Here is a 23,010-nt window from a genome sequence, read left to right as displayed (position 1 = left end):
GAAGAAATGGAGGCAGTGAGAGATTTTACTTTCTTGGGCTCCATGATCACTGCAGATGGTGACAGCAGCCATGAAATTAAAAGACGCCTGCTTCTTGGGAGAAAAGCAATGACAAAACTAGACAGCATCTTAAAAAGCAGAGACATCACTTTGCCGACAAAGGTCCATATAGTTAAAGCTATGGTTTTCCCAGTAGTGATGTATGAAAGTGAGAGCTGGACCATAAAGAAGGCTGATCGCCGAAGAATTGATGCTTTTGAATTATGGTGCTGGAGGAGACTCTTGAGAGTCCCATGGACTGCAAGAAGATCAAACCTCTCCATTCTGAAGGAAATCAGCCCTGGGCGCTCACTGGAAGGACAGATCCTGAAGCTGAGGCTCCAATACTTTGGCCACCTCATGAGAAGAGAAGACTCCCTGGAAAAGACCCTGATGTTGGGATAGATGGAGGGCACAAGGGGAAGGGGATGACAGAGGACGAGATGGTTGGACAGTGTTCTTGAAGCTACAAACATGAGTCTGACCAAACTGCAGGAGGCAGTGGAAGACAGGAGTGCCTGGTGTGCTCTGGTCCATGGGGTCACGAACAGTCAGACACGACTAAACGACTAAACAACAACAACAAAACCTGCTTATATTGTAACTTTGCTGTCCATAGCAGCATTTTTATATATTCCGTCACTCCTGTTTCCTATAATAAACAAGCTTTCTTTGTGCAAGAGCTTCTTGTGGGCATAGATTAAAACACATCCAAAACAAGCACAAGCGATAACTCCAGCAAAAGATCCTCAACCTCTCAGCACTGTGTATATGAACATACAATAGTGCTGGCTGTGTACATGCGAGTCCAGGTACACACTCATAACAGACTTTCTGAAAGTAATTACCGCTCACTCATCGAAGCAGGGGGCAGGGTTTGCGACCGTGAGTGGGCTTCCCCCCCCCTTTAATTGCTGGCTGTTGCTCTGCCCCCTCCCCAGCTACCCAATTGGCGGCCAGCTGGGGGGAGGAGCAAAGACCAAATACTGCTGGGCTCCAGCCGACCATCTCTCCATTTGGTCTCTGGAGCATCATACACCCACCCCTTCCTCTAATTTTAATGTGGTTTTCTTGCAGGCTAATCTTTTCCTTTTCAGGTCCATGGGCATTGCTAGGGTCGCATGATGGTTGCCTTTTCCCAGAGCCGGGAAGGAATATTCCCTGCTCTGCAGGTTTTGCCTTGCCCGTAGCAATTGTCACAACTTTGGTGGTTTTTAGGCCTTGGATAGAATCCTATAGTCTATCTTCAGAATGGGGGGGGGGCGTATGTGGCGGCGTATGCAGGGCCCATTAAAGGGTTGATTGCGGGAGTCACTGGCCTAGAACATAATGTCAAACTCCCTACATTAGGTGAAGTGGGGGGCACACTGCGTAAATTCTCATTTTACACTCCCCTTCACAACACCTGTCTGCCCTGTGCATCCCCAGACCCAACCGGGACTGAGAGGGATGTCGCCCAATGCCTCAGTATATCTGAAGGACTAGTATATCTGAAGGAGCGTCTCCACCCCCATCGTTCTACCCGGACACTGAGGTCCGGCTCCGAGGGCCTTCTGGCGGTTCCCTCACTGCAAGAAGCCAAGTTACAGGGAACCAGGCAGAGGGCCTTCTATGTAGTGGCGCCCTCCCTGTGGAACGCCCTCCCACCAGATGTCAAAGAGAAGAACAACTACCAGACTTTTAGAAGACATCTGAAGGCAGCCCTGTTTAGGGAAGCTTTTAATGTTTGATGCATTACAGTATTTTAATATTTTTTTTGCAAGCCGCCCAGAGTGGCTGGGGAAGCCCAGCCAGGTGGGCGGGGTATAAATAATAAATTATTATTATTATTATTACTAAGCCAAGGTTTTCTACATCTGAAAGTTTTGGCCTAATTTGATCCCATACACTTGTTGTTGTGGCTCCCGGGCCAGGGGGTTAGCACATGGACTCGCAATTGTGTTGGCCTCAACCTGATAATAATAAACAGAACTCAATGGAATCTAAAGGATGTCTGTCTTTCTCCCTCCTCTTTATTCTAGAGACGTTAGAGAATCAATTATAACATTTTTGATAACCTTACTCACCATGGAAGAGAATACTGTATTTTTTGCTCTATAAGACTCACTTTTTCCCTCCGAAAAAGTAAGGGGAAATGTGTGTGCGTCTTAAGGAGCGAATGCAGGCTGCGCAGCTATCCCAGAAGCCAGAACAGCAAGAGGGATCACTGCTTTCGCTGCGCAGCGATCCCTCTTGCTGTTCTGGCTTCTGAGATTCAGAATATTTTTTTTCTTGTTTTCCTCCTCCAAAAACTAGGTGCGTCTTGTGGTCTGGTGCGTCTTATAGAGCGAAAAATACGGTACATTGCTGTTTTAGCTAAGTGTTTCCCCAAACCTCTAGTAACTAACAGATGTTTTCCCCACTTGAAGGTGCACTTGACTCACCAAAAAGGTTGCTTTTAGAATATGAAAGCTGCTTATCCTCAGGAATTCACTTCCTGTGCAAACTTTCCTTTCCTGAGCAGAAACCCAGGCACAGATTAATGTTTGGAGTGGCAGATTACTAAATATACCCATAGTGATTTGGGATTTTAAAAGTGCTCACAATGGGATTTTCACCTAGAGTATAATTCCACCTTGCCTGGAACATGTCATATGAGAATATCAAACATGGGTTCACTCACCAGTTTTGCCCTTCCCTTTGAAAATAATGTAAAAGGAGATGTATTCTGTTTGTGTGTTTGGCTTGCTCACATTCATTCTTTAACAAGAAATATTTTTTAAGAGTCTTGTGAACCAGATATTTGTGATGTCACAGGAAGAAAACAAATGACACCTTGCACAACACCCTATTCAAACGGAACCATTCCAAAATGCTTCAGAAAACATTGTTACGTACATTAAGGCCGGGTGCAGTGAGAAAGCCACCAACTACCTCATGATCTACAAATTTTATATCAGTCACCTGCATTTTATTACATGCTCAGATTGTCTGGCTTACTGGTGCAAAGAAAGAGAGAGGGCTGGCAGAATATTAATGAATAATAACAAAAGCATTACACTTATGCTATGCAGTCTTTCAGGTTTCAAAATAAAACCCTTCTGTATTTTAAATACAAATACATCGTGTCTCGTTAATTCAATAGATTTGGTTCGTTGCATTCATCTACTTTTTAACCGCAATACTACTTCTGATTATCGTTATGTTGTTGTCACACATTTCTTTTCCTTTTATAAATCACCCAGGAAACATATTCTGAGTACAAGGAGTACTTGTTTTTACAAATTAATTTTGATTGCGGTAATTGTGGTCCTTGTAGACTTTTCTTCAAAGAGCTCAAGGTTCACGCTAAGGTGTGCATATGAAGGTTAGGGAAAGGATTCCCTCAGGAATGAAGGCATGCTAATATATTAATCATATTAATTTTATTTTATTTAAAAATATTGATTTTATTTATATTATTTTTGTTAATGCAGATTGTTGAATGGCATTATATAAAGGGCCATAATAAATAAATAAATGACAATAATAAAGTACTTTGGGCTGCTGGAGCTAGCTGACAAGATGCAACTTTGGGGAGGTTCAAACTGTGCTGTCGCATATCGGATCTGACACTGCTTTAGGACTAACAATGCCTGTTTGTGTGTCCGCTTGCTTTCTACTTCATCTAGGTAAAGGGACCCCTGACCATTAGGTGCAGTTGTGACCAACTCTGGGGTTGCAGCGCTCATCTCGCTTTATTGGCTGAGGGAGCCAGCGTACAGCTTCCGGGTCATGTGGCCAGCATGACTAAGCTGCTTCTGGCGAACCAGAGCAGTGCACGTAAATGCCATTTACCTTCCCGCCGGAGCAGTACCTATTTATCTACTTGCACTTGACGTGCTTTCGAACTGCTAGGTTGGCAGGAGCAGGGACCGAGCAACAGGAGCTCACCCCATTGCGGGGATTCGAACCACTGACCTTCTGATCGGCAAGTCCTAGGATCTGTGGTTTAACCCACAGCACCACCTGCGTCCCTTCGCCACCCGCGTCCCTTCTACTTCATCTACATATTTGTAAATATATGACATTTGCAAATATGACAAACACGTAATAGATCTCCAGTGTTCTCTCCTCACAAGGAAGCTGACCTTGCTGTCAAATATATTCCCACTCAAGGACCTGGATGGGGGTTACGGTTGCTGAATAATATTGGCCTCCAGGCTGCAGTCATGGCCAAGACAATTACTACATACATGCGAGGCTGTGCCTGCAATACAATATCCTTTTCTGCATCAGGAAAGTTATAAGCATCATTTTATGGGCTTGACACAAAGTATAGGCTTTTTGGTTTCACCCGGTTTTTGACCATCTATTGTTTCACCCAGGTTTTCCTCCATATGCAACAAGTTTCAGAAAAGTACATAATTTGGTAAAGTAATCTCTGTGGCAGCAGGAGTCCACTGCACACTTTTTAAAATGAGCAACATATGAGAAAGCACATGAAATGCTAAATACAGTCAGTAAATGTAGTTGTGAAAAGTGCTCAGAGGGAAGATAATACCTTAAGAGTTGCAAGCCCCTGCTTCAGTTCAGGGATGACCTAATTACAGTGCCTTTTTTTAGTAGACTCCTAGTTTCACAATGTGCCACTGTCGGTAAAGTGTACCGGTTTAATTCCCTCAATTTTATGTCTGTCTATCTTTTCATTTTCATAATGCTGCATATCAGGCACATAAGAAACCAACTGTATATTTGCTACGTACAACAAAAAATAAAGTTGGGTAAGTATCAGGTTTTTCCCAGTAGTGATGTATGGAAGTGAGAGCTGGACCATAAAGAAGGCTGATTGCCGAAGAATTGATGCTTTTGAATTATGGTGCTGGAGGAGACTCTTGAGAGTCCCATGGACGGCAAGAAGATCAAACCTATCCATTCTGAAGGAAATCAGCCCTGAGTGCTCACTGGAAGGACAGATTGTGAAGCTGAGGCTCCAATACTTTGGCCACCTCATGAGAAGAGAAGACTCCCTGGAAAAGACCCTGATGTTGGGAAAGATGGAGGGCACAAGGAGAAGGGGACAACAGAGGACAAGATGGTTGGACAGTGTTCTCGAAGCTACCAGCATGAGTTTGACCAAACTGCGGGAGGCAGTGGAAGACAGGGGTGCCTGGTGTGCTCTGGTCCATGGGGTCACGAAGAGTCGGACACGACTAAATGACTAAACAACAACAACAAAGTATCAGGTTGCTTGCTCCAAACATGAATTGGGGACCCTTGAGCAGCCTAACTGAACAAAACCTACTGCCGTGGTGGTTGGGATGTTCAGTTAGGCCATTGGAGATGGCCAAATCCCTGCTTCGTTAATAAAAAGTAATTATGCCTACATTCCGGAAGACGCACTTGCAGCACAACTCTAACCAGTCTTAAGGATCGCAGCCTCAAATACCATGTACAGCTGTACCTTGGTTTTCGAACAGCCTAGTTCTCAGACATTTTGGCTCCCGAACAATTGAAACCCAAAAGTGAGTGTTCCAGTTTTTGAATGTTCTTTTGGAAGTCGAACGTCTGATGGGGCTTCTGATTGGCTGCAGGAGCTTCTTGCAGCCAATCAGAAGCCGCGCTTTGGTTTCCAAACGCTTTGGAAGTCAAACAGACTTCCAGAACAGATTCCATTTGACTTCCAAGGTACGACTGTACTGAATTAGCCGATTATAAATGTATAAAAAATACCAAACTTGTTTGTCGTAAGCATGACTTAAAACAAAACAAAACACCATAGTGGCCATAGTCCACCAAATCTTAGCTTAATACAGCAAAATATCATATCTTCCTGCTATGTTTGAACCAGGAGTGATAGCTAATAGCTTCCAAACAAACCAGGACCTGGAAACCAGCTTTAAACCATCGCTTCATATTTTGGTTTGCTTGGAGGCTCTTAACTATAGTGTTTTTTTCAGTCCTTCCTGATTTTCATTTTGCACACTTAAAAGACACCAACTCCATATGCCATTCCCTTAAACCACATCTTTAAAAAATAATTCTACAAGTCCACAGATACTATGTAGCATTAATAAATTCTTCATTAACAATGTTAAAAGGTACCTTTCAATATATAGAAACAAAACGCTAAACATAACAGGATGAAAAGTTACATGTTTTTATGCTTGTTTGCTACTTGCTCCAGGAGTTAATAACAAACTGGGTGCCAAACTAGCTGCTACACCAATGCAATCTCACGCTCACAAGGCATCCCTAACCATGTCTACTCAGAAGCAAGTCTGTTTGACTTCAGTGAGACTCACTCCAAATCTTCTCCTTGTGCCAGGTGGCTTTTGACACATGAGAGATACTTAAGGACCCACCCCATTTTTCTGCTTGGTGGTATTTTTTTTTTTTTTAAGGCTGATTTAAGGCATTTTTTTATTTATAGTGAAAGGTGAGGAAGAATTCCTATTAATATTATTATTAAATATCATTATTAATAACCACAACTACAAGCCCTTGGAGGAAACCGCTATGGGTGCTGTTAGCAGTTTGATGTGTGATTTCCAAAGGGAAGATATCATAGACAAAGGGCTAAAAGCCCATTTCCATTCTCTGTAGCCCTATTACTGATGTCCCCTGGAGTTGCTTTTAATATTGTAGATTGGTTAAAGGTAAAGGTAAAGGGACCCCTGACCATTAGGACCAGTCGTGAATGACTCTGGGGTTGCGGCGCTCATCTCGCTTTATTGGCCGAGGGAGCCGGCGTACAGCTTCCGGGTCATGTGGCCAGCATGACTAAGCCGCTTCTGGCAAACCAGAGCAGCACACGGAAACGCCGTCTACCTTCCCGCCGGAGCGGTACCTATTTATCTACTTGCACTTTGACATGCTTTCAAACTGCTAGGTTGGCATGAGCAGTGACCGAGCAACGGGAGCTCACCCCGTCGCGGAGATTCGAACCGCCGAGAGAGTTTTAAGGAGTGATTTGAGGAAGACACAAAGAAGGCATGCAAGGGCCAGGAAATGATAATGGGTAGTTTAAGAGTGCACTGTGATAGGAGTTGGATGTGTTGATGCCAGGGGTACATCAGGAAGCAAGGCCATCTCTTTTCTGAAGCAATCACTAGCAATGTAAATTGCAGGTACTCCGCCCCACCCCCAGGATGCCCAGTGATGACCACCAACATCACTTATGAGGCCCACATACGTAAGTCAATAATTGGGCACAATGGCTGATGACTCAAGTTGCAGTAAACAGAACTAAATGACCCATGAAGTCCTTTCCAACTTTATGCTTGTATGAGTTATTCTAGATTTATTTGAATTTAAGCATGACTGACTCTGCCCTCCGATCTGATCCTCTGTTATCCTCCCTTAATTAAATCCCCAGAAAAGAGGATAAAGTAGCTATCTTAAACTCTGCTTACATTAAGGAAAATGCTCCAAGTTCTAAAAATATTCCTCGATTATTATTCTGGCTGAAATCATCAAACTTTTCCCTGTAACCTAGATTATAAGCACCAAAGCATCTTGAGCTACTCCAATGCTATTAGGGAAGTCATAACATGACATGTGCTAATTCTTCTGCCACCACTAAAAATAATGCTTACAGGGACCTATACAATGATCACGTTTTCCCCCAGAAGCCTTTTTTATCAGAAGTGTATCTGCTGGGCACTTTAATTTTATGAAATTAAAATCAACAAAGGAAATGTCTTTCATTTCAAACTGAAAATCCTGGTGCTCAAATCATATGCTTGTGTGCACCCACAACCAGATTCCAACAATATATGGGTGCAAAGGCACATGTCAGCAATGATGCCAAGCTAACAACATACAATACACAAGCAAGAATTGTTTGTAGACAATTGTTTGTGGATTTATTACATGCTATTCATGGCAAATGGTAACCAGTTTAGGCGAAAAGCAGCATAAAACTATCTACCGTATTTTTCGCTCTATAAGACGCACCAGACCACAAGACGCACCTAGTTTTTGGAGGAGGAAAACCAAGGGAAAAATATTCTGAATCTCAGAGGCCAGAACAGCAAGAGGGATCGCTGCGCAGTGAAAGCAGCAATTCCTCTCGCTGTTCTGGCTTCTGGGATAGCTGCACAGCCTGCATTCGCTCCATAAGACGCACACACATTCCCCCTTACTTTTTAGGAGGGAAAAAGTGAGTCTTATGGAGCAAAAAATACGGTAAATAACAGGTGGGGGGTTGTTAGAGAAAGGATAGTAGTATCTCTGGTGGGGGACATGCTGTGTTTCTTCTGGAGTAGTTTGTCCACCTTTGGTCCATAGCTGTCAATGTTTCCCATTTTTTAAGGGAAATTCCCTTATTCCGAATAGGATTCCTTGCAAGGAAAGGGAAAAGTTGACAGCAATGCTTTGGTCCCACCCTGCACTCAACTCCCACCTGTGGCTCCAAGAAGCTGTCAGCATTCGACAGTGGCCACATCCCAGGAAATGGCTTCAATTGGCTGGCTAAACCAGGTGAGGGTAGCCAATGGGTCTCAAACCCTCGGTGAGTTAGGGAATTCCCCTGCATACAAAGACAGGCTCTTGTGGGTTGACCAGATAAGACTAATAGGGGGCCCAATGGTCAAGAAGGGGGTTTCTGAAAGCTGTACAGGAAAGTGAGGGGCAGATCATCAGCCGGGGAAGGTAGTCCACCTAGGAGAAGGAAAACTCTGATCCTAAACCTCTGCTGCTATGCGGGATATACTGGGAAGAAAAAAGGCTAAGGAGTAAACCCTACACAAAACTGGAGTGGCGTCCCTGAGATGGTTGGATGGCACCTTGTATACATCCTTCTGATGACTACTGCAGCCAAGTTGGTGCCAAACATATTGCTCTGCTTTCCTTTGGACCACATCAGCCCAGGACCTCCATACATACTGCCCAGCCTTGTACCATGGGGAGGTAACTTCAGTACTGCTAACACAGCAGTTTGACTTCACCCCCAGAGATGCACTCTACTGTCTTTTGAGGCAGATGGATGCCGATGCCAACACCACCACCACCACCACCACCAGACAGATTGGGATCTGAAGAATTGTGCAATAGGTTCCAAATGCCCACGGCTGACGTTCCCTTCATGTCAAGCGCATGAAGGGGCTGTACATATACAAAGAGGCAGTGGGACAATGCCACTGGCTCGGCCCTGGCACTGTATGCCTTCCACACACCTGCTGTCCATGCTTTACCATGGATGTCTGCATTGGTGAATCCCATGTGCAAAGTCCTCAATGCAAGTAGGCTTCAGCGTAGGCTGGAACCCTATTGCACAGAACCAGCTGGAGTCCTACTTATTTTGGCAAGCTTTTATGTGATGTATATGATGTATTTTTAGGGAACAGACAACAGTATCTGTTGGCTTTAGTATGAATTTTTCAGGTGTGCTTATCTGCTCTTCTAGCGTATCACTGTATTATTTATGATATGCTATGGTTTTATATGTTTATAACCCACCAACAACGATGAGTGAGATATCCCACCCTCAATAACTCAAAGAAGCATGACTAGAACAATTTTATACGACCTTGTCTCCATGTCCTACTTATTAATTTGTGTTCTAAGAAAGCCAGCAAGATAGTAAAGATCTCCATGTTGCATCTAAACATAAAATATTTGTTAACAGCTTAGCATATGGCTGTTGGGGATTTAATAAGGAAATAAATAAAAGTTGCTTTGCTGAAGCAGCCACTACAAAAGGAATGGAATTCTTCTCTCTGCAATGTCAGTTGCCTTATTTGTGAGGTTTATTTATGTTTTGTTGCTCTTACATGCAGCTGTGCATGCAGTTATGATGAACGAAACCCACTGTGCCACTACACATGGATGTTTAAGGATGAACAGGTCCAGGAAATCCTCATTAATTGGGCCAAAAGTGGGCCAACTATTCGGCAGAAAGGGCACTCTGTTGTAGACTATGGGGAAACTGGCTGTTTGTTATGATCTGCCAGAAGAGGATGTGCCTCTTTTGCTCCCTATACATTATGTCTTCCCATTAAAAGCTGGGGCTTTTGTGTTGAGGGGATTACTGAGGGGCACAAAATCATTACCTCTCTGTGTAAAGAAAGATTGGCAGTGCTTTCTCTGTCGCTTCAGATCAATACAGATCCAGGCAGGTGCTGTTTGTGTTTATACTTCAAAAGTACCTGGAGACTGTGCTTGTATTTCTCAAAAACCCCAGGGAGAGAGCTACAAGAATCTGGAAACAAAGCAACTGTCAGTTTTGTATCTTCCATCATGTGGGAGTGTAGAAACCTGCACTTGGGAATTAAGAAAAATATATGAAATAGGTGGATCTAAGGAACGCTGTAGTCAAAACCACAGCAGCCTTCTGCCTCTCGCCGTAAGGAGGTAAACACATTTAAAGATGTGAATAATATATTCCCCCTCAAAGGTTAACATCATGTTAATCTGAAGTAGGATTGCCACTTTTCTTCTTCCAACAGAAATTCGGAATCTTTAGCATATAACTGACAGGCAGAAATGGAATAAGTGCAGTGTTTCCTGACACAGAGATGGGAGATGACACACATGTTGAATTTCTGTCAGTCATGCAAATATTGAAGTCACAGAGATTTTCTCAAGACAAGTTGATGGCAACCTTAAGTAAGGAAGACTTACAAGTGCCAGAAAGAGTCAAACAGTACGAGCAGGTTGTTTTGAAAAAGAGACACTTTCTACAAGTTGAAATTTTAAAATCTGCTTTTCTTAAGAAAGCATATAAGATTACTTTTTTTAATGGCTTTTTTAAAATTCGCCCTGCAAGGTCAGAGGTTAAGTGATACACAGCACTTTGTCCAATGAACCCTTTCCCCATTACGCCATGTTCTTTCTTGATTCTGAATGTACACACCCCTCTAAATGCAAGGGTTCTTTAGCATTGCTGAAACACTGATCTGCCACAACAAGCTGGAAAGGCAATTATAACTGTGGTTCCAAATGGCACTTTTATCATCGTTAATATCCACAAAATGTGTGCAGTGGGAGATGCAAAAAGTGGGTGGTACTGCTGACCTCGGATTTCAGTAAGTTCTGAAGAATGCTTATTAAGAAGTCCTGTTCAGTGCAAGAAGACATATTTCTTAGGACTGCAGCCTCTCCTATGGTGAAGGATTTTTTTTAAAAATTACAGTGCCTGTGCTGTGCCTAAGCATTAATAGAAGTGAAGAAAAACATTAATACTTAGCATCCTTGAGCTAGTTTTATGGAGCACTGGTAATATTTACTCCTCCTTGTTGGTCTATACTGTGCAATGGGACTTACTCCCTGGAAGGTGTGCTTAAGTTTGCTTCTGGAGAGCAAGTCAGCCAGTGAGAACGGTGTGTGCCATCTGAAGGACAAAAGGCCACTGTCACTTGTTCCTGCTCTATTTCCTATTGTCTGGAAGGGCGCTGCTATCCCTTTGTGCAGATGGTATGGCTACAATTAAACTTCAGAGAGTGCAGAAGGACTTGCCGTGTGAGGATGTGCCAGCAACTGTCCCAGGGCTGAAATGGGCTTCTCACTGCCTCAGGGACCAGAATCTGTAGGGTGGTCAGCTGCAGAAGAGGACCTGGCTCCTGCAACTCTAATAGATGTGAGGAAGGAATTTCAGCAGGTGTAGCAGAAATGTGTGTGTGTGTGTGTGTGTGTGCATGCATGCATGAGAAGAAAATTCAGACAGAAGGAAGAGAAAGGAGGATATATATTGTAATTTTTAAAAGTGTATTCCATGTTTCAGGTCTGGAATGGTCTTTATGATATATATTCACTGAAGAAAGAACTTTTTTTGTTTTGTTTAAAGGCCAAAAAAGGAATTTGCATATTTAATGCTTGTTTCTGATTACTCAGAGACAATGTTGTGTTCTGTTCCATTAGGCAATGAAACATACTCTTGTGCTCTCAAAATATTGATTGAAACATTTCCCTCCTAGCTGCATAACCTAAACTATGCCATTTATTATTACGACTTGAATCTTTTGTGACGCTCCCTAATAAATATTTCACCACAATTTGCATGTGAAAAGATGAGGACCAAATGCTAATTGAGCCGAAGCGTGAAAGCAATGTCTAACTTAAGACATGATTAACAACGCACAAGCTTGATCTTCAAATTGTTATTTATCGCTTTTCCAGCACTTCTTCAGTATGCAAAGCTCCAGTTCAGATCTCATTTACATTAAGCAATTTAAATACACAACACTAAACATGCACTGTTGGATCAAAGCAAAGCAGTCACGTTTGCTAAGCTCATTCATAAAAACGTTCAAAACACAGTATCCCTAAACTCCATTAGAATACTGTCCTCCAATTTTATGCAAATTACTGAGCACAGTAGGCAGTATAGCAGCTACATTCTCACACAACACTAAACCATGCTTAGGAGCTACATATGTGGATGAGCCTGAACAAAGTTTCTGGCTCACATGTTGTTGTTTAGTCCTTTAGTCGTGTCCAACTCTTCATGACCCCATGGACCAGAGCACGCCAGGCACTTCTGTCTTCCACTGCCTCCCGCAGTTTGGTCAAACTCATGCTGGTAGCTTCGAGAACACTATCCAACCATCTCGTCCTCTGTCGTCCCCTTCTCCTTGTGCCCTCCATCTTTCCCAACATCAGGGTCTTTTCCAAGGAGTCTTCTCTTCTCATGAGGTGGTCAAAGTATTGGAGCCTCAGCTTCACGATCTGTCCTTCCAGTGAGCACTCAGGGCTGATTTCCTTCAGAATGGATAGGTTTGATCTTCTTGCAGTCCATGGGACTCTCAAGAGTCTCCTGCAGCACCATAATTCAAAAGCATCAATTCTTCGGCGATCAGCCTTATTTATGGTCCAGCTCTCACTTCCACTTCCATACATTACTACTGGGAAAACCATAGCTTTTACTATACAGACCTTTGTTGGCAAGGTGATGTCTCTGCTTTTTAAGATGGCCATGATCTTCTTTTTTTTATGTTGAGCTTCACACCATATTTTGCGCTCTCCTCTTTCACCCTCACTAAAAGGTTCTTTAATTCCTCCTCACTTTCTGCCATCAAGGTTGTGTCATCTGCATATCTGAGGTTGTTGAATTAAGTGAAGACTTACTTCCAAGTAAATCTACATAGAATCAGGCTGCAGTTCTCACTGCCCTATAAAGGACTGCAGCCTTACAGTCAATAAATCTTTGGATCTTTGCCAACAATGACAGATTGCTTTATCATTTTAAGTTCCTGCAGTTATTGTTTTCACTATTGAGCTTTTTGGGGGGTACAAGTTACTTGCGACCTCCAGCCTAATTCTATGCGTGTCTGCTTGGTACTAAATACTTATTCTGTCTAATTCCCAAATCCATATGAACAAGCTTGCAGCCTAACTCAAGTCTCGTCGATTTCAGCTGAGACTGACTTTGGCTGGATTGAAACTAACTGCCTGCTTTTAAAACTAATTCATTGCTGATTATTCTGAAGTAGCTTGCAAATGAAAATGGCAACAAGCAGCTTGTCTAATGCACGCTAAACTAGTGAATACGTAATTGTGCTGACATACCGTATTTTCCCCTCTATTACACGCAGATTTTTTCTCCTAAAAAGTAAGGGGAAATGTCTGTGCGTGTTATAGAGCGAATGTGTGGTCCCTGGAGCTGAGAAGCGTGAGTGAAGGCAAAAAGCAGGCAAATATCAAATCGTCCGGAGAAGGGAGGAAAGAGGAAGCTGCGGCTTTCCTGCATTCTGCCTCAGGGTCTTACTGCCCACCGGCTTCTGTTTCCTTACTGTGTTTGCTCAGACGGAACAAAGAGCAGAGAAAACCCCTCCCCTCCAGGCAAGCAGAGTGGAAAACAGATTCCTCTCCGTGCGTCTGGGACTCGAAGGCAACATGCAGGTTGGGGGGGGGGGAGAGAGAGAGCTGGTTGGCTTGTGGGGGGGGGGGGACTTTTGCCTTCCTTTCCTCCCTCCGGTAAAACCCCTCTCCTGCATTCTTAGCCAGCTGCTTCTCTGCACACCCCTCTCCTTGTCGCTTCTATGTTTTTCCTTCCCTCCCTACTTAAAACGTGGTTCCAATCACGGATCCACATGGATCCTCAGGATCTTTGCATTGAGTCACCCCAAATTCACCATCAGATCACATAGCAATGATCTGATGCAAAAACAGGGCTGCAATGCTGCAAAAACATGGTTACAAAGCACGGATCCACATGGATCCTCAGGATCTTTGCATTGGGTCACCCCAAATTCACCATCAGATCACATAGCATGTCCATGGCTACAGCCTGCACCAAAAAAATCATGCACCCACTGTTTCCTGGGGCTGCAATGGTGCAAAAACGTGGTTACAAAGCATGGATCCACATGGATCCTCAGGATCTTTGCATTGGGTCACCCCAAATTCACCATCAGATCACATAGCATGTCCATGGCTACAGCCTGCACCAAAAAAATCACGCACCCACTGTTGCCTGGGGCTGCAATGGTGCAAAAACGTGGTTACAAAGCATGGATCCAGATGGATCCTCAGGATCTTTGCATTGGGTCACCCCAAATTCACCCTCAGATCACATAGCATGTCCATGGCTACAGCCTGCACCAAAAAAATCACGCACCCACTGTTGCCTGGGGCTGCAATGGTGCAAAAACGTGGTTACAAAGCATGGATCCACATGGATCCTCGGGATCTTTGCATTGGGCTACCCCAAACTCACCGTCAAATCACATGTCTGTGGCCGCAGCATGAAGCACAAAAATGATACATCCACTGTTTCATTCAGAATTTTTTTTTCTTGTTTTCCTCCTCTAAAAACTATGTGCGTGTTATGGTCAGGTGCGTGTTATCGAGCGAAAAATACGGTATACACTGCATCCAAATATATCAAGTCTACAAGTATTCAGTAGTTTCTCTTGTAGACCTATCATATGAATATAAATGATTTGGTTTAATTGGTATATACCCTATCCAAATTGGACATGAACACCTCCCTAAATGTTTAGAAAGTTTTGTAATTAGCAATTCCAGAATTAGGATTCCCAAACACTGATGGCCGACAATGAAATTGTCTAAGTGAGTTGACAAGATAACTTGGTTATCTTTGTCCTTGACTTATGCATGTACAATGGAAATTCCTCCTAAATTTGTGTATGCAGAATAACTGCATGACAGCCATTAAATCTTAGGATCTTTGCTATCCTTGCCTATTGCTTTATCACTTTAAGTGTTATATTCAGTTATTGTTTGCACTATTGATATATATTTTGACTGATGAAATCAAAGATCCTGATGAAGGCATAGCGCTATGTGAAAAGCACAGGGCTTTCACTTTGAAAATGTGCCACAAGTCATAGGTTTGAATCCTGATTGCAGAGAGGGAACAGCTCTGACACATAACACGTTTTATATGCAGAAGGTTCCAAATTCAATCCCTGTTACCTCCAGTTAGAGGACCACAAGAAGCAGGACTGCCTGTGGCCTTGAGACAGCCACAGCCAACCAAAATAGTTAATGAGTAGCTGTATCAGTGGTTTGGCTCAGTGGCCGATTTTGACATAACACTAAATTATGAATGAGTGGGCATTAACCTTGGGCTCATACACTCCCCTTGGCTGTGAGGGTTTGGAAGCATCCATTTCCTGCCTTTCACTAACGATTGTTTATTGTGTCTAAAAATGGTGCCAACTATGGCTAGTCTAAACTAGTGGAAGGCAAAACATAGACAAGGTTCTAATGGTAGTTCTCTGGATGACTTACAGTAGATCAGCAAGGGTTTCTGACTCCCAATAATTTAACCATAGCAAGTAAAATTTTATCTCCCTGTCTTTAATGACCTCGGGCTAGTCACTTCTTAGTCTCTGTGTTCCTCTCCTGTAAAATATGAATATAAATCATTTGCCTTTGACCAGGTCTTTGTGCATATATTGTTGGCACAAAGTTTTGTATTCCAAACCCCTGATCTGTACGAAGATGTAGATATGTACTCATATCTTCAGGTTATTCCAGTGTATGATTTATGTCAGACAATTCCAGCCCATGAGCCACCATGTTGCACCTGGCCCTGGTTTCTAGGAAAAACACATTGTAGATCCCACAAGCCTGAAGTCTGAAAAGCACTGGTTTAAATTATAGTTCATTAACAAGCCAGGTTCATAAACCATAGTTTGAGATATGGTTTAAACTAATCACAGTCTGTGTGATGTACCAGGAAACTGAAGTTAGTGAAAAACAGGAAGTGGATGCTTTGAACTTCCTCATTGCAGCCTTTTATGGTTTAGCATTATACCTGAAACAGGGATGTATATGGCAGATTCATAAATTCCTTACCTAGATATTACCTCTGTGTAAGAAATTCTGCCCCAATTCCTGTGTGTTACATATTTGGCTGATAGCTCATGTAGCAAAATATATGATGGAATATGCAATTGCAGAAATAATGGCCCATATGTGGGTTACAATGAAAGTTCTATCCAGCTAGGAAAATGCATCACATTCGAATTTGACTAATAGTGCAAACTGGTATGTAATTTGCAAATTGGGCAGGCTTCTTGACGAGTGGATTTATTTCCTCAGATTTGGACTACTTTGTGAATTGTTTTCATTGTGAGCTTGGGAGCTATTACAAGCAAAAGGTCACCAATAAATAAAGTAACCAAAATAACAATATTTTTATATGCCTTCATCTACAACTGCTTTCTAGAGTGGCAACCTTTAATCAGCGTAACTGGTAATCAACTAAAGCGGGGTTGCTGCTACCTTTTTAAAGGATTGGGCTCAAGTTGGCCAGTCATCCGAAAGCTTTTTGCCAGCATGGGAACAAGAGTGATCATGGCCAAAGTGGTTGTGTACACACAGAGATATACACCACAAATTCACAATATACACACACACCACACATAGATGAAGGAAAACTCACTTTCTCACACTCCTATCTTCAAACACACATCAACTCACTCGCACACACAACACTTTCCCCCGCTACAGTGAAGATTCAAAGTGCCCCTCCCATCATCCTAGCAATTCAATGGGGCAATGCTTCCTTCATAATGTTGAGAGGAGAACTTTAAACTTCTTTTTCAGCCTGGTGCTGTGATGGTGATTCAAATCACTGGCAGCTGTCGGGCCACTTGTAGTGGTTTGGCAGGCTGGACTCAGCCTAATGGGCCACGGTTTGCCACCCTTCAGTCTTCCTCAACCTGTGGGTCCAACAGATGTTGTTGGACTACAACTCCCATCATTCCTAGCCAGCATGACCAGTGGTCAGGGATGATGAGAGTTGTAGTCCAACAACATCTTGGGGACCCACAGGTTGAGAACCACGTTAACCAATCTAAGAGTCATCTTTTTTTTCAGAATGCAGAACCACTTGTAACCTGAGCTGACCCGGCAGCACAGGACTCACATTTTGGAACTATTTTTCCGTCTCTACCTTACGGATGAACAGATGCAAAGCAGGACAGGGCTCCTATACCTTCAACGGCTTTATGGAAGAGCGTTCTTGGGCAAGTGCAGTTTGCTGTGCAGGAATGAGCAGCGAGGGAGGGTCATGAGAGTGCTAACTCAACTCAGCACTGGGGGCTGCTTCAGAGGCAGTAACTATTACAAGGAAGAACACACACACACAAACACACGTGGCTGCAGCTAAATGCACAGATGTTCCACATACTAGAACTGAGGAGGTTCATCAAGAGAGACTGCAAGCATCTTCCTCTTATTCCCCACTACTCTTCCTGTAAGTAATAGGCTAGGCACCAGTGCTCCCTGGGACACCATGTACTGCAGCCACCAAGGTCCCAGTTTTTAGCTGTGCTTTTGTCTCAAACTAGGAAAATGAGCATGGCAATAAAAAGGCAGGCAAGTGAGGAGGTCTCCTGCTAGCAAGGCCACCAGATTGATTAGGATATTTCCTTATTTAGTGTGCTTTATCAGCCAAGGCTGAAGTAAAATGGGGATGGGGAATAGCGGAGTGTCTATCCCCGAAGGAAACTGACGAAGAAGCGTTTAATGGAGTTTGTCTTCTACATAGGTTCGGAAAGGATTTCAAAACTGACCTAATCTGCCCGTTTAAATATGACACTCACGTGCCGGAGTGCTCCACAAATCTATACTAATATGCATGTCCACACAGAATAAATACCATAAACTGCCAAATGAAGTCTATTGGATTCTAACTTTAGAAGGTACTCACTGACATACATAACGAAGTGGAATTGTAAGGCAAGCTATTTCCCTTTAAATACTATACAAGTCCCAAGTGGCAACCCGCTCTAAATCTAATGATTGCCTCACTTACTGACTGACTTAATGGCACTTTAATTGCAAAGGTTCTTTCAGGTTAGCTAGACCCTTCAAATTTGGGCCATGCACAGTCCAAGGGATTTCCCCCCCCCCCATTTTACTAGAAGTTTGAAAGGGGGAAATGTGCAGATTAGAAATGAAGGGCAAGGAGCGAAATGATTAGGGTGATTCCAGGCCAGGCGTTCAAGTACAAACACAACACTAGGATTACACAAAAAGTCTAAAGGCCCCTCCAGACTGTTTTTTTGGGCCAGGTGTATTCTACAAGATGTCATTGGTGCAATAATAGCGCAATCCACACATCCATTCCACTTTATTAGTTGTTCTGTTGTCACATTATTGCCATCTGGAGGGGCACTCTTGCACTATAGCGCAATAAAAGCAGGAGGGGGGGGGGAATAAACTGGAAGATTTGTGCTATAAAAAGTTACAGGATTTTAGCAGGAAGTTATAGGATGTGCAACGATAGCAAACAAAGTACCGTAAGTGGAATAGCTCAGTTGGAAGAGCATGAGACTTTTAATTTCAGGGTTGTGGGTTCGAGTCACAGGCTGGGTAAAAGATTCCTGCATTGCAAGGGGTTGGACTAGATGATGCTTGTGGTCCCTTCCAACACCCCCCCCAACAACATGAAGGCACAATAAAAAGGACACCCGGATGAGTTCACCTACCCACAAAAACCTCACATATATATTAGGTAAAAGATAAAAAGTTTACTACCCCCTTTATCTCTCACCCCCCCACCTCTCTTATCCCCCAACCTTATACTGCATACAACATCGAATATAACTGATCTGTAGAGAGGACTGTATGATCTGAAAATTGAGACAGTGCATGTACTTTTATACAGTGCTTTTTTCTGGGGAGGACGCAGGGGTACGCATACCCCTAAACATTTTTGTGAATCTTTGTACTTTTGTCCATTTACTGTATTTATTTCCCCCGATTTGAACTATAAAATGGTGATTTTCTTGAGCCAAAATGAAAGTACCACTAAACTTATATATATATATATATATGTGTGTGTGTGTGTGTGTGTGTGTGTGTGTGTGAGAGAGAGAGAGAGAGAGAGAGAGAGAGAGAGAGAGAAGTACTGCTTTTATAACCCCAGAAAATCTTTAATAAAAACAATTTGAAAAGGAGACGTTCCCTTTCCCTAGAAGGGGGGAGGCTAGAGGCTTACCCCAAAATGGGGGAAAACACTTGTAGGCCACCCAGAAAGCTGAAACGTGGTAGTCCACGGACACACAAATAAATAATAAAACTAGTTGGAAGTTTATCTCCCCCCCCCCCCAAAAAAGCAAAAGTGGTCAGAGATAAGGGGAATTGTAGTCCAAAAACAGCTGGAGACCCAAGTTTGGGAATCCCTGCTCTAGCTTCACACCATTGTTTTATCCCCTGCTGTCCACATGTTGGGCAATATCGATGAGGCCAGTGGCAGCCCTGTTTAGGGAAGTTTTTAATGTCTGATGTTTTATTGTATTTTTAATATTTTGTCGGAAGCCGCCCAGAGTGGCTGGGGCAACCCAGCCAGATGGGTGGGGTACAAATAATAAATTATTATTATTTATTATTATATGTCAGGACAGGAAGCTGATCTCGTGACAGAGGCCAGCATTCCATCCAGCCCCTACCCCCAACCAAAGCAGCACGTGGGACAAAACGTCGCCATGTGGGCTGTTAGAGGCACAGCGGCCTCTCAAGGCTCAGCTCTCGGGTGTCCAGAGCGCATGCCCAGCAACCCTGAGGGGTGACGCATGCGTCTGGGCTGTGTGAAGCCCCCCACCAAGCGCAGAGCAGGCCGCTCTGAAGTAACTGTGGGGTAACTGTGCCCCTGAAGGACCAGGTGAACAGCCTGGGAATCATTTTGGACTCACAGCTGTCTATGGAGGCGCAGGTCAATTCTGCGTCCAGGGCAGCTGTCTACCAGCTCCATCTGGTACGCAGGCTGAGACCCTACCTGCCCGCGGACTGCCTCGCCAGAGTGGTGCATGCTCTAGTTATCTCCCGCTTGGACTACTGCAATGCGCTCTACGTGGGGCTACCTTTGAAGGTGATCCGGAAATTGCAACTAATCCAGAATGCGGCAGCTAGACTGGGGACTGGGAGCGGCCGCCGAGACCATACAACACCGGTCCTAAAAGACCTACATTGGCTCCCAGTACGTTTCCGAGCACAATTCAAAGTGTTGGTGCTGACCTTTGAAGCCCTAAACAGCCTCGGCCCAGTATACCTGAAGGAGCATCTCCACTCCCATCATTCAGCCAGGACACTGAGGTCCAGCGCCGAGGGCCTTCTGGAGGTTCCCTTGCTGCGAGAAGCGAGGTTATAGGGAGCCAGGCAGAGGGCCTTCTCGGTGGTGGCACCCACCCTGTGGAGCACCCTCTCATCAGATGTCAAGGAAATAAACAACTAGCTGACTTTTAGAAAACATCTGAAGGCAGCCCTGTTTAGGGAAGTTTTTAATGTTTGATGTTTTATTGTGCTTTTAATTTTCTGTTGAGTGTGGCCCAGAGTGGCTGGGGAAACCCAGCCAGATGGGCGGTGCAGTAGTAAGTAATAATAATAATAATAATAATAATAATAATAATGATGATGATGATGATGTCATAATCATCATCTCCAGGCTCGGCTCCGGGGCATCCAGAGCGCGCCCAGCAGCCCCGCGAGGCGGCCCACGCGCCTGGGCCACGCTAAGCCTTCCGCCAAGCGCGGAGCATCCGCTCAGAGGTAAAAAGGGACGGTGGACGGGGCTGCAGCCAAGACTTCCGAGCCCCTCGGGGACGCGCAAGCTTACCTTCGGGATTGGCGCTGATGAAAACCCTGACGCTTCTCCCGCTGGGCGCCAAGTGCAAGGGCAGCGCCGAGAGGTTCCCGGAGAACGCCGCCCTGCGCAGCGCCGAGTCCCGCGGGCAGGGCAGCTTGCCGGCCGCGCCGCCCGGCCACATCGCCGTCGCCGTCTCTCTTCCTCCACCTCCTCCTCCTCCTCCGCCTCGCCGTCCTCCTTTCCCGGCCGTCCTTTCGCGGAAGGGCGAAGGAAGCGGCGGCCGCAGCTTCCCTCAGGGCGCTCGCCTCTTCTTCTTCTTCCTCCGCAGCCCGCCCGGCTCACCACCGCCGTCGGCGCTCTCCGGCCATGCGGGTCCTCGTCAGCCCGCCGCCGCACCGCCGCCAGCTCCCCTCGGGGGCCAGCCGCGGCGGGGGCGGCGGGAGGTCACGGGGCGACCGGGAAGAGGGGAGCTTTCAGGCGGCGCTGCGGCGGCGGCGGCTTCGGGAGAAGCAAGAGCGCAGCGCTCTCGGCCGGAGAGGAAAAGTTTGCGCCCCGGGCCAAACGCTGGGGCGCGTCGTCGAGGCGCGGGGGATAGGAGGAGCTGCCCGGCCGGCAGGGGCGCGCTGCAATGTCAGGGCCACGCCGGGGCCGGTTCCCTGCTCGACCCCGCCGCGCTCGCTGCTCTTCCAAGGCCGCTCAAGTCTTGCAACTCTTGCTCTAGGTCAATGCAAGCGGCGCTTCGACAGACGACGCCAGTCTCTTCTCGCGCGCAAAAACGCACAAGCAAAAAAAGGAGATGTTTGGATCAGGCGCTAGCCGCTGCTGCGGTTTCCCTCTCGGCGCCGAGCCGTTGGGAAGGCTGCGAAATCGTTTGGCTGAATTGCAATGCCACTTCGAAATCGCCAGGCAGGCAGGCAGGCAGGCAGGCAAGCCAGCCAGCAAGCTCCGGCTGAGCTTTCCTTTTGCAACTCTTCTCTCTCTCCTCCAAGTCGTCTTCTCGTCGAAGTTGCTCGTGCAATCTCTCTCCTGCAAACGAGATATTTTTATAGTCCTGCACGGTTCGGGCGCTCCAAATGGGGGGAAGAAAAGAAAAGAAGGGGAGGAGGAAAGAGTTCAGAGAACCCCCTTGGATGTTTTGTTGCAAGGGCACGGCGAGCGCGCGGAAAGCAGCAAAGGTTAGGTATTCAAGCGAGAGAAAAGCCCGCTTTGAAGCGTCAAAGCAGCAGACGGGAAGGAAGCGGCGCGCACAATGGAAGCCGGCGAGCTGCTTTGCAGCGGTCAGTGTCCCGGTGTCCCGGCGAGCAGCTCCAATGAAATATGCAGAAAGGTTGATGATGTCTGGCCGGGCTCAGACAGCCGCCGCCGCCGCCTTGCCAGCCTCCTATTGCCGAGACACAAGTCCATACGCAGAGAAACACCCCTGCGCTTCCTCCAGGGGGCGGAGGCGCCTGCCCGGCCCCCAGTCGCAAAGCGTGCCAGGAAAAGACCGCGGCGAGGAGAGCCTGGCCCGGATGATCCGCTGCGAGAAGAAGGGGGGCGCCGATCTGGAATCGTCTGCAGGGCTTGAGTGTTTCCCCTGGAGGCAAGAGAGAGACTGTGAGCTCTGGCATCAGATCAGCTGGGCACGGGCAGGGTAAGGAAGTGGGTGCAGAGGAGCATCACGCAGCCTTTGCAGTTGCTCAGCTGCTTTCGGGAGCACTTTGGGCTTTCAAGAAACCCAAACTTCCAAAGGTGAAAGTTGTGGGTGATCTCCTTGAATCTGCTAGAAATTTCATAGCAGTCAACTCCTAGGAGCTGAAGTTCCCCTCAATAAAATATTTGAGAGGGCTGAGCCCCCACCCCAAGCTGATGGTCATTGCCATTCCAATGGTGTGTGTGTGCATTGCATATTGTGATTGATTATGTGGGGTGCGATTTACCTGCCCCCCCACTTATTCCACTTGGCACCCTTGCATAGAGTTTGAAGGGAGGGCCATCTGTGCCAGCCCCCTGCAATGCAGGAAACC

General features: G+C 45.4%; 1 protein-coding gene across 2 annotated transcripts in view; it reads right to left on the bottom strand.

Moving 5' to 3' along the window:
- NWD2 (NACHT and WD repeat domain containing 2) overlaps nucleotides 1–22,613 on the bottom strand; it is a 57,899-nt gene extending 35,286 nt beyond the window's left edge. Inside the window, exon 1 of one of the 2 annotated variants that reach the window (XM_083630046.1) lies at nucleotides 21,035–22,613. Coding sequence is in view for 1 of the 2 variants with exons in the window: in XM_083630045.1 (XP_083486171.1) it covers nucleotides 21,035–21,185 (151 nt within the window). In the remaining variant the exon portion in view is untranslated. The remainder of the gene's footprint in view (nucleotides 1–21,034) is intronic. The other variant, XM_083630045.1, reaches the window with a different exon arrangement.
- Nucleotides 22,614–23,010: the final 397 nt, after the last annotated feature.

This window comes from Podarcis filfolensis (assembly GCF_964270895.1).
Source record: "Podarcis filfolensis genome assembly, chromosome: 9".
Lineage (NCBI taxonomy): Eukaryota > Metazoa > Chordata > Lepidosauria > Squamata > Lacertidae > Podarcis > Podarcis filfolensis.
This window is presented reverse-complemented; position numbering and strand designations above follow the sequence as displayed.